Source organism: Ranitomeya variabilis, chromosome 5 (assembly GCF_051348905.1).
Source record: "Ranitomeya variabilis isolate aRanVar5 chromosome 5, aRanVar5.hap1, whole genome shotgun sequence".
Lineage (NCBI taxonomy): Eukaryota > Metazoa > Chordata > Amphibia > Anura > Dendrobatidae > Ranitomeya > Ranitomeya variabilis.
The window spans coordinates 626,956,852-626,969,500 of NC_135236.1; the positions used below are offsets into that span (position 1 = coordinate 626,956,852).

At 42.0% G+C, this 12,649-nt stretch overlaps 1 protein-coding gene across 2 annotated transcripts in view; it reads left to right on the plus strand.

The window, feature by feature from the left end:
* The window catches only part of LOC143776622 (protocadherin-10-like), a 165,047-nt gene extending 152,887 nt beyond the window's left edge, over window positions 1-12,160 (plus strand). For both annotated transcript variants that reach the window (XM_077266138.1, XM_077266139.1), the window contains exon 4: window positions 11,127-12,160. In XM_077266138.1, the coding sequence (XP_077122253.1) occupies window positions 11,127-11,383 (257 nt within the window). In that variant the 3' untranslated portion in view covers window positions 11,384-12,160. The remainder of the gene's footprint in view (window positions 1-11,126) is intronic.
* Window positions 12,161-12,649: the final 489 nt, after the last annotated feature.

Sequence of the window (12,649 nt, forward strand, 5' to 3'; positions counted from 1 at the left end):
CACCAAGTCCTATCATATTTGGCGCACATAAAATTTTCAACGTAGCAACATCAATAATTCAATTGAACGACAATGGTGCTTGTGTTTGGACATTACCTATCGATTCAAGGTTATTTGTATTCATTGGTTACAGTATATAAGGTCTAATATTGTTTTTTAATCCACCAATGTCAGAAAATTACTTGGCTCTATAAATCAGCTGCAGTACAGGTCAGAGGTCCTAGTTAACAGTAGACACAAAGCCAGTTATGGAAATATTCTGTATCTAACAGTTATTCTGTACAAAAGGCAGTGCAAAAGGGAATAAAGACATTTTTCATGAAAACCTTTTAGGTTGCCAATATCTTCCTTTTGCCAACAGCCATTGGAGAGATGACAGCAACAAACAGCTGGGTTGATTTCCAAAATCATGAGCTTTCAAATACTCAATAAAAGACATCACTGAAAATGAAAAATAGCCACCATACTTGCAATACCATGTCCAGTCACAAATGCACAGCAGAATGCTGCAGGTCCCCCCATGAAAAACGCAGGGGCTGCACAGGTGCAAAATACTAATAAAACAGCCACTTACTAACCCACTAAACATCCGCGGGGTGGCTGCGTAGTATTCGGAATGCACACATGTTTACATAGGGTGCTATAACGTGAGATGCACCTCTGTCCATATAAAAGCCTATTACATACGCTCCCACTATAACATCAGGCGGGCTGCCAATACCATCATACTGTATGTACACCCTCAGGACTGACAACCCGTGTTACCCAGCCAACATTGGAGGGACCAAATGACGTAATAGTAGGGGCGTTGGTAATAGGTTGTTATGCAGACAGAGGTGCATCTCATGTAATGGTGTGAATGACACCCTACACAAACCTGTGTGCATTTTGAACACTAGGCGGGAACTCCACGGTTGTTTTGTGTGGGTGTTTGTTTTGTTACTATTTTGCACCAGTGCTGCCCCCGCTTTTATCATGGAGGACCTGCCACATCCTGTTGTGCACTTGTGTCTGGACATGGTATTGAAAGTATGGTGGCTATTTTTTCTTTTTCAGTGATGTCTTTTATTGATTTTTAGTCCTTTTTTTAGTGAATTGTTTTCAAATGCTCACATTCATTTAGATACCGTTTCATAGACATGATAGAAAGAAAATGCACAACTGTAAGAGTATCTTGTAGACTCTCTTATCAGTAAATTTAAAGTGCCCCTTTGAACTGAAATTCCAAAATTCAGACAAATTCAAGGCATTTACTCTGTCACTAACATTAAATGTATCTGATCCCTGCAAATTGAGAGATTCATGGATGTATTCATGTAAACCACTAAGGTGTTCTTGTTACACTCTCAGGTCCTGGAGAGCAATCATCATGACAAGTCAGGAATGTGTAGTAGAATAAAGCTGACCTTACACATTAGGTGTCTGTTGGTCTAACGGTGCTCCGGCCAATTGTTTGACCAACAGCCATCTCAACCAACATTCTGCCAATTCTATGAGAATGCACATGGGCCTGTGGCTTATCTCTGGGAGAACAATACAATCGGCAGTCCGAAATCAGATATGCTGATCGACATCTCTCCTGATCATCAGTCGGATGGAGCCCTCCACCCACATTAGACTGACAGCCAAATCCATTGATATCAGCGGGATCAGCCGACATTAGTCTGATGTGTATGGGGGCCTCAACTTATGTACACCTGCTCCCTATCACCTGAGCACAGTCTACTAGTTTGTAAGAATGTGCTGAGGATCCCAAGAGATAATGTTAGTATAATTTTAGTGACTGAAACAATGGTTTTACTCTGGAAAAAATTGGATTTATAGATTTTCTCCTGGCAATCAGCTTTAAAAACTTGTTAGAACACTTCATCTTGTCCCAGCTCAAAAATATTTCCGAAAGGCTACAACACTCAAATAATGGACTGGGTGGTAGAACCACTGTGCTGTGATCCGAGGAGAGCCTGGAGGTGCTTGATGAGATGCCTCACCAAGTCAGACCTCAGATGCATGGCAGCTGACGATAATGCAATCCAAGGAGGGACGCGGATGGCAAGGCCAGGTGCTACACCTGAACGCAGGTGGATGGCACGTGACCCCCCAAGGGACTGGAGGCAGGAACAGCCCAGAATAGTAAACTTGGCAAGTGCTGACTGGCTCAGCTGGTATAGAGACTGGCACGACAAACACACATGCCGGCAGTTACTGGCAGGTACAACTGGTATACAGGCAGATGGATGGGCATGGCTGATAGAAAGGCAGGCAGGAGGGCATGGCTGAAGACAGGCAGGCACGGCTGATCTACAGTACAGGTATACTAGGATATGATCACTGTGACCTGAGAGCTAGTAAGCGTGTTAATGATGTTCCACAGTCACCTCCATGCATGTGGAGGTGCATTAAATAGTGACTCCCAGTCATTAGGATGGCGTGCATCGCCCCTTTAAGAAAGAGGAGGCATGTGTGCCCTAAGTACAGTGCCCAGGGGTCTGCTGACCATGCACATACCCCGGGCAGCAGCAGAGCAGGAAGGAGAAGGAGGCGCAAGACGTGGGCCGGGGGAGAGGGGCATCGTGCAGGGACGCCAGCACTACAGCACATACCTATAGAGTTTCATTTATCCATACGTATATCCATTTTAAAAACAGATCTGTTTATCTTTGGTCCCTGAAACTCAGTAAATGTCATGTCCTCATCAGTTTTGTGGACCAGACTCAGCCATTAAAGTCTATGGGATCTGTTACGCACGGATAACAAATGGAACACACATTTTGTCCTTCAGTGTACCATCCATGTTTCATCAGTTTTTTTTACTGATCAGTTGTTAAGATTCAATGGATACATAAAATTCCTGACAGTCTTCTTGCTTCAGTTTTTAAAATAGGATGAGAACAAAAAATATGAATAAAACTAGGATGACACACAAGAAAAAAAACAGCTTTTCACAGATTGTAAAATCCATCTTAGTTGCACTCATATTTTTAACAAAAGTATGTTTGTTCTCTAGCCTATAAAAAGACCCTTGGATTGATTGTCTCTCCAACACCACACCCACCTGAGTCAATTTAGCAGCCTTGCATAGGAGTTGCTAAAGCTGAATTGGAGATATGGGACCAGCCATTCCTTCCTGAGCTCTTTGGCAACTCCTAAATCCAGAATCTCAAATTTGGCCCCAATGAAAAAAACCTTTCATCAATTTACCATTGCTGGAACCTTCATCTTCAGGATCTAAATCACAGAGGCTAACCACCTCAATGACACATATCTCCTGTCCAGGACTTTGCTACCTGCTCCTTTACAATTACTTTTACTATAGTACTATAGAAGTATAGATTACTTCAACAATAGTGATTTTTAATTTTTGTCATTGTTTTTTAAATTTCTTAAATATTGAATAAAAATAGGATATATCAATAGGGAGTCATGGTTCCATATAATAATCAGGTGCGGATAGATATGTATCTCTATGAAATCACGTACAGGAAAACATGTCTCTAATATAAATTATTGTGCAAGCAAAAAACTGTAATAGCGGCAATAGTATAAGTACTCTGAATCAGCTGCAAGTAGGTTCCTATACCACATAGGATATTGAATAAAATTACAGAAGGAAAAAAGTATAATTACTTGCCCTATGATTCAGAATACATAAAAGTACATCACATAAATAAGGACCTATTTTGATAAGTTACCTGCTGATGTAGGATATTCGTGCTTGTGGAAAGTATTGCTATACATGCACAGGTAGATGCTTAGGAATAAAGATCAACAGTTGGTACCGTGATAAGTACTTCCAAAAGTTAGTTTGAAAAAAGCTCACTTGTTAACATAAGGTGGAAATATGACCGATTTTGTGTTCCCTAAGATGTGTGAATGAGGCTGTATTACCTATAGTATAAGACTGTTAGAGGTTTACTAGAAGGTCCAGATGAAATGAGGCCATGGAGGCTCAGATAGTTGGCAGAGGAGGCTTAGCAGCTGGCGGCGTGGGCTGATGCTTTAAAAAATAGTCCTCGAGCGCTGTCCCGGCCAGTGGCAGATGCTGGGTAGATCGCGTCTGCGTCCGGAGGTACCTATGTATCCAACAGGGTACTTCCAGGACCTGCATGATGTATTCAGGCAAGTGGTGCTAATAATAGTACAAGATGAGCAATGGACCAAAAAAAGACACGTTTCGGAATTCCTACGAATGCCTTCATCAGGGTTCATCATCAAACGCGGACGCGATCTACCGAGCGTCTGTCACCGGCCGGAACTGAGCTCTTAAGGACTATTTTTGAAGCGACAGCCCACGCCACCAGCTGCTAAGCCTCCTCTGCCATCCAATTGAGCCTCCACGGCCGCATTTCATCTGGACCTTCTAGTAAACCTCTAACAGGCTTATACTACAAGTAATATATACTCACAAAGCCAAATCAAATCAGTGGCACAAGGAATGTAAGAAAGATCAATAATTTAATTTATATGAAAAATCCATATAAAATCATATCAATACATATAGGTAACTCAAAATAGAACTAGAAAGAGACAACAGGATTGGGCACAGAAACAGTCATAATAAATCCAATAGACGCTATATGGCACCCATAACAATAACTGCAGCTTGATCATATAATCATCAGTGATCCAAACATTATAAATCTCAAGTATGGTTAATACATGGCCAAAGCTGCCAACATTGCAACTTTTGTGTCAGTGGCTCATAAAAGAGCGCTGATCATGATCATCTGCAAAGCTGAAAATAACTAGGAACCATAAAAAAGTGCATGTAGTAGGTATAATACCTGTGGCGTGCCCAAGCTGCCGTCACGTCCCACCCCGACGCGCGTTTCACCTGTTCTTCTTCCGGGGGCGAAGTAATGCAGCCTTCATTCACACATCTTGAGGAACACATAATCTGTCATATCTCGATCTTATATTAATGAATGTACTTCTTTCAGACTAACTTTCAGAAGTACTTATCACGGTACGAACTGTTGATCTTTATTCCTTGGCATTTACCTGTGCATGTATAGCAGCAACCTGCCATATAAACATCATTGAACACTTGCCACAAGCACGAATATCCTACATAAGCAGGTAACTTATCAAAATAGGTCCTTTTTTATGTCATGTACGTTTATGTATCCGGAATCATAGCGCAAGTAATTATACTTTTTTCCTTCTCTCATATAAATTAGTCAAGAACCTCAAGGTGCAGATATGAAATAATATACATAGAGTGCTAGTGCAAAAATTAAATCATATGATCCTCTGATGGCTGAGTTGCGTCCCCCCCGACGCATGTTTTGGTAATTACCTTAGTCAGGAGGTGATATTTACTGTACACATGTACACTGGCTTACGGAAAAAAGTTCATGGGAGGGTTTCTTTATGGCAAGCCCATTGTGAGACTGCTTTACAGAAAGCAAAAAAGTACTCTTGAGTCGTCTGTCAACCTACTTCATTTACCCAGTTTCACAATCTATGTGCATTTCTATTCCTGATTTAACATTTTGTGGGTACGTAGCTATTGGCGAGGAACTCATCTCTTATGCCATGACACATTACATGAAAGTGGGGGTCCTGGCTGGGTGTGTGGACTTGCTCTTGCAGGTCGCATGTAACCAATGACTTTGGTTGGCAAGAACCAGATGTTTCACAGTCCACCAGTCAAGAATAAACATTTTATTCAATGATAGCATGGGGGATTATATACAGTAGATAGCGGGCATACAACTTGATTAAGGTTTCTTTTGCAATATGGATCATTTTCCACACACAGCTTCAATTCCTTCCTCTTAACTCACTTATCCTCTACTTTCAACGTTTTTTCTACTTCACCATAGCCTAGCCCAGTACTACAATCCAGTTAGCAAGAGTCCTATTCTCAACCTCCTCATCTTCTTTCTCTTCTAGGGAACTATATTGCCAGTATGGCCTGTACTTATCTTTTCTGTCTCTAACGTTCTGGAACTCCCACCTGGGGCACTAAGTGTGATAATTCCCTTTCCTTCTCTTATTTTGCTTTTTTCCCCATCCTCCACTCCCCGGTGCATTCCTCCGTTATACTGTATGTCAGTGAATATTTGTATGCCTGGTATTTTCCGATTCCCCTGTTCGTGTTACCTTGTTGATCTGGTAGTTGTACTACAGTGCACAACTACTTCCCTCTTCCCTGAGTGGGGGAAAAGGTACAGACAGGGGGGCAGATTCAAGAGATAAGGCAAGGTACGTAGCCCCAGAATGTTCACCTTCAGAAGTAACCCGGGGAACATGGCGAGCTGGGGCGCCCCCTATCATTAGGGACAGGGAAGGACCCCTGGTCCCGAGTTACGCAACAACAGAGTTGTAACACTTATGAACTCTGTCCTGTTTGTGCCCTTTATCTTTATGAGTACTCTGGGCTGTAATGCTAGGCCCAGGACCCGCCTCTAATTGATCACTCTACTCCTTTGGTCACTTCTCTTCCACTTTCCGCTAGGATCTTGCTATTTCTTTCTCTCGGTCTCCTCTCATGTTAGGGGCATCCAAGTCATGCGGCACTGGTTAGTTCAGACCTTATGTCTGCTTTCTGCGCGCACTGCGCCCTATCTGACGTTCTAACAGGAAACTGTCTCTCTCCCTTCAGCTTTGCCCCTCTCACTCTGGGTTAGTCCGAACCATTAACTCACACTTTCCTACTGCCGAAAAACACACATCTTTAACACCATTAACGTATAGCACAATTCACATTACAGCACTTGTTCTTCAAGGGGGAAACACCGGCAATATGTCCATCTCCTTACACGCATACAGAACACTATTTAATCCTACCTTTTAGAACATTTACTATATACAAAATATCCTAGTAACTAAATTATAAGACGGAAAAGCAGTTTTGTTCCCTTCAGTTCCAATGCGACTGTCATCTAATGCAATTATCGACTGATGAAACCGTGTTCCCTGTCCTGCAATCTTGTGACTGTAAATTGCCAGTTGCTCATTTATAGCTATTTGTGGAATCCAGAATTACATACTGAAAATCAGAATGTGCCTGGTGCTTTATAAAGAAAATACCGAGCCCTGTAAGGTGCTAATCCCATAGCTCTCGCCTTAGGGAAAATGATCACTGTAGCTGTAGTTTTCCATTTACAGATTATCTGTTACTGTAGAGATGGGACTCGGCACTAAATTGTACATTACGGATATCTTATTTACAGCGTTGAAATGAATAATTTATATACTGTTATAAAATATTTGTACACATTATTATATTTGATGGATCTTTATTTTGAGCATAGATGTGGTACAGGAATGGCGTTTATAATGCTAGAAAATTATATTGCTGAGAGTCGGGGGCTAAGAGGAAAAACTGTAAATCTAGAATACAGTAAATCACAACAATGCAAATATACCCGAAATAAATAATGAAAAATAAATAATAATAATCATATTAATAATAACATTTACATAATATATTGCCATATTATTTATAGCCGTGGATAATAAATGGGCTGTCTGCATTAGACGTTGTCTCTGGGCAGCCCTTTCCCCTTAATTACATCTCTTAATCTGCTCTGGGATTTGGAAGCCAAACATATTTACTGACAACAAAGAAGGTTTATTAATTTAATGGACATTCAGTAATATAAAATAATTTATTCTGAGATAATCCACCAGATAACCCCATGTGTTCAACTTGTCAGCTAGGCATGCGGTATAAGATGCAATTGGTTAACCCATGTAAAAATAAGTACATAAATGAGGAAAATATTACATTCAAATATTCTACTTATATTAAAGGAATAGGTCAGTAAGATTTCACCCCCCAAAAAAACTCTTTATAGCTATGTAGCTCTTTCAAAGATGAGTCCAGCAATACCTTTACATGGCCGGCTCATTTCTCTGTTACTGAGAAACCAGCGTTTCAATTGATATGCCAATAAGTCCGTGGATCTGAAGCCTCTGTCACTCCAGCTCTATTCCCCATACAGTGCCACTTCCTGCTGATTGAGTGATGACTCCTTTACCTGAAGTCGCACAGCAGTAAGAGGCGGTGCTGGGTGGGGAATAGAGCTGGAGTGACAGAGGTTGCAGATATGCAATAGCTCTTCAGCCTCATTTTTATATCAATTCAAACACCTATTTCTCAGTATTTCAATTTTTCTCAGTCATCATCCAAGGGCCATTCCAGTGTCAGCAAATAAAAGTTAAAACTGATTTGTCACCAAATTTTGCAATATAAACTTAATAAATTATTAAATAGCTCGCTTAGACCAGAAATGACCGATATGCCTACTGAAAAATCCATGAATAAAAAGACTTTGCAATCCTTTTTTTAAAGTGTGCTCCGGGATGTTAAAGTGATCATTTTATGAGTCCAGATACAACTAAGTTTAATACCTAGATTGTACATCCTTTATGTAAGTACACCAGCCACATCAAGTGAAAGTGATGTTTTATCATGTATCCAGTTTGATTTGTGAAATCTGATGACAGATTCACTTGAAAATCAATGACATCAATGACATACTTAATGAGAATGCGTTATCATTTTTTTTCTAGGATATTTTTATTTTTAATGTTTTATTAAAAAAAAATCAAAACAGGACCTTTCTTTTTATTCCATTTTTTAATTACTTGTTTTTCGGCCACTGGGGGCTGCCATTCGTACTTGCTTGTATTTAAGTGTCAGTGCATAGAAATATTTGCACACAATGGACATAGGAGACCGACCCTATCTCCTATGTTGTGGCCATGCGTGGTGCTCACTGTGCACACATCAGAAGGGGGAGCCTGCAAACATTCTTCTTGTAGCCCAGCGCTGTGCATTGAGCTTGATTTAACCTCTGGGCACCAAGACCTGTAAGCAGAAGCCATTTTTCCGAGCACCTGCTTTTGCCTATACAGGTCTTGGCCTCTGCAGAATGGGATTCATTATACAAGGGCTGTGGCGGTAGATTTATGGCGGTCTGTAGGCTGCGGCAGTGAGTAGATCCATCCAGCATTCAGTATTATATTAGTATAATGGTGAACCACAAATTAGACAGAGTGCAGGGTCTTAACAACATGTAAATCGCAGTGCAATCACCAAAATGGGAGGAGAGTAGTGATCTCACACCCATGGGAGCATTGCCATTACCATTGCTTTTCTTGACAAAGGATAATAGCTGCTCCTTTTGGAGGCAAAATGTGGAAAATCTGAAAAATTTTCATAAATAAATATATTTTTTGGGGGAGGTGGGACATGTGTGCTTTCAGGCCCACATACTTATTAGACGGATATTGGCCAAACACGCCAACATCTGCGGGGCTGCCCCACAGTCTAATATGTACGGGAGCTTTCTGATTTTCCACTGAAGGGGAGAAAATTCCAGCATGTTTGATTTTGGACTGCCGATCCTTTTGTTCTCCTGGAGATTTTCTTTCATAGAGAACATAGGAACACTTGGCCAAGCATGCCCATGTTTGGGGGGATTTCGCTGTTGTCAGAACAATTGACAGAGCAGTCTTCAGCTGAAATCTATCTTGCGTATGGGGGCTTTATGATTCCTATTTAATGTCTTCCAGCAGAGATCTTGAAAGTCATATATAATTGAGAAACTATATTGCACAATTGCATTCATGTTTTTTTTAAATAAATCCGAATTAGAGTTTTACAGTTACACGATAAATGTATGCAAAATACCGTATTTTCCGGCGTACAAGACGACTTTTTAACCCCTGAAAATCTTCTTAAAAGTCGGGGGTCGTCTTGTACGCCGGGAATCGCCTTGTACGCCGGGTGTATATGGTGGGTGGGGGGGGGAGTGATCCTGATGACGACGAGGGGGCGTCTCACAGGAAAGTGAGTATCCCCCATTACCTTATCATAGCGCTGCAGCGTGGGGTCTCTGTGCTGGGAGCGGCGGCTGCTGTGCTGTGCTGTGGCGGCTCCTCTTCTGCAGTGTGGGGCCTCTGGTGCTGTGGGGCGGTGGCGGCGGTGGCGTATCTTCATGCAGTCGGGGCTCCTCCGGCATCTCAAAGCCTAGAAGCCCCGCCGGCAACTCCATCGGTGTAATGCGCTGGCCTCCGGGAAAATGGCCGCTGCTTAGATTCAGATCTCGTGTCCCGAGATTTCGGGACGAGATCTGAATCTGAGCATGCACAGCCCCCAGCGGCCGGGCCACCGCATCGCACCTATTGAGCTGCCTCCGGGAAAATGGCCGCTGCTCAGATTCAGATCTCGTCTCCCGAGATCTCGGGACGAGATCTGAATCTGAGCAGCGGCCATCTTCCCGGAGGCCACCTGACCGCATTGTACCGATGGAGTTGCCGGCGGGGCTTCCAGGCTGAGATGCCGGAGGAGCCCCGACTGCATGAAGATACGCCGCCGCCACTGCCCCACAGCACCAGAGGCCCCACACTGCAGAAGAGGAGCCGCCACAGCACAGCAGCCGCCGCTCCCAGCACAGAGACCCCACGCTGCAGCGCTATGATAAGGTAATGGGGGATACTCACTTTCTGTGAGACGCCCCCTCGTCCTCATCAGGATCACTCCCCCCCCCCCCCCCCAAAAGGCACATATTCACCGGCCCTATAAGACGACATACGGTGTATAAGAAGACCCCCAACTTTTAAGAAGATTTTATTTTTTAACTGGTAAAGTTGGGGGGTCGTCTTATACGCCCAGTCGTCTTATACGCCGGAAAATACGGTACATTAAAAGGCGAACACATTAAAGAGGTTTTCCGACCTCAGGGTACAAGTCTGCAGTCACTCTATGTGACTGCAGACTTGTGAATCCTCAGTGTGTACACTGCAGGCTGTGAGGATTCTCCAGTGACGGCGCCGGGAGCGATGGGCACATGACCACAAGTATACAATTTGCATACATATGGTCACTTGCCGATTAGATGTGTGTAGTGTATGCAGACACATCTATTCGGAATGTGGCTGGAAGTATGCAAATAGCCTATTTGTGGTCATGCTCCTGTTGCTCCAGATGCCAGCATCGGAGAATCCTCAAAGTCTGCAGTGTAGACACCGAGGATTCACAAGTCTGCAGTCACATAGAGTGACTGCAGACTTGCACCCTAAGGTCGGACGACCTCTTTAATTGCCACCTCATTCCCAAATGCAACATTGTATGACCACTAAACCTAAATATTTTTTTTGCTGTTCTACAGACATAAAGAAGACGCCCCCATCATCAAATGGCGTATGGAGCCCCAAGTATGGCGTACCATTTCAGCAACATGTTCCAGCGCTGGACTATCAACATAATGTATATATTCCGGGGACGCCTACGCTACTGGCCAACAAGCAAGGGCACTATATAGAACACGAGGAGAAAAACAGTTTTTCCACTTTCGGAAAAAAGCGAAAAATGACATCTTGTTGTGATGTACATGATGATATGATCATAAACAATGATCTGAAATGAACAAAGCGGTCTGGTGTGTAGGCATCAACCACAAAAGACAGAGGACCAAAGCCACACTCTGAGCAGACCGGAACCTCAGCAGTTAACAAACCGTGTCATTACTATGTAAAGAACACTGTCTCAACTCACCTACCTGACGTCTGTTTGTGTGTGATAATTCTGGGAAACACAATTTGTGACAGGTCCCGATCAATAAAGTGCAACGGGACAAGGAGATCTAAAATTAATCTGTAACACTTGAAATGAAAGTGCACTCGGAGAGGTAATGAAGGCGCAAAATATACGTACACAAAGACAATGAAAATAAATGACAGTGAAGCTGTGTGTTGAGTAAATGGACAGGATGCAATTTCATTTGGTAAAACAGATTCAATGTGGGTGAGAATGAAAGTCGCTTGTGTGTAAAAAGCAATTTTCTCTATCTGCAGTCAAGCGAAAGACTTCCTTGAGGACTGGAGTGAATAAGAGGACATCCTTTCTGAAATGTCATTTTGAGTTTCAGCCTTTGGCGATTTCCATTTAGTGACAGTTCTGTCTTTCATTGTTATTATGTGAGTGTACACAGTGGATATATATATATATATATTTTTTTTTGGGTGGACTTGTATGGTTGCGTGTGTTGTATAAATGGAAGGGCGTGTGTTGATGTCATATATCCTATAGGGTATAATCAGCGATCCACATTCATTGTCGCCACATACGGAAGATTAAAGCCGTGTAAATATATGTACATGCTATTTTTCAACTACCAATTGTATTAAAGAGTGCTGGATTCACTTTGGTGGTTTATATTATTATGCAAAAAATGAGTGTTTTTTTTAATACAAAGCTTATCTCCTGGGAGATGGCGGAGCGAAGGACTGAAATTAAATTGAAATAAAAAAGGTCAGCATAGTAATTGGGACAGTTAAATACATGTGATATTTTGTGCCCGTACATTTTGTCATCTGAAATCACTTCACGGTTTTAATCAGCTTTTTAAAAGCTGAAAAATATTCTGTTTTTTTTTTAAACACTTTCTTCCAATGTGAAGGGTGACTGTCAATAATGTTATTGCATTACTCAAGGCTACACTTACCGAGAATGGAATTGTGTTCGGCATTCGTGAAGAGGAAGGTGACTGACGCTCCCTTTTTTTTGTGCCAACTTAATATATTAAAGTAAATCTCAACCTTTTATCGTTATATTTTTAGGTTCTAAATTCTAAGTGGATGATTTTTTGAAATATAATTTTATAGTGGTCGGAATCTCATTTTTTTTTTTTTT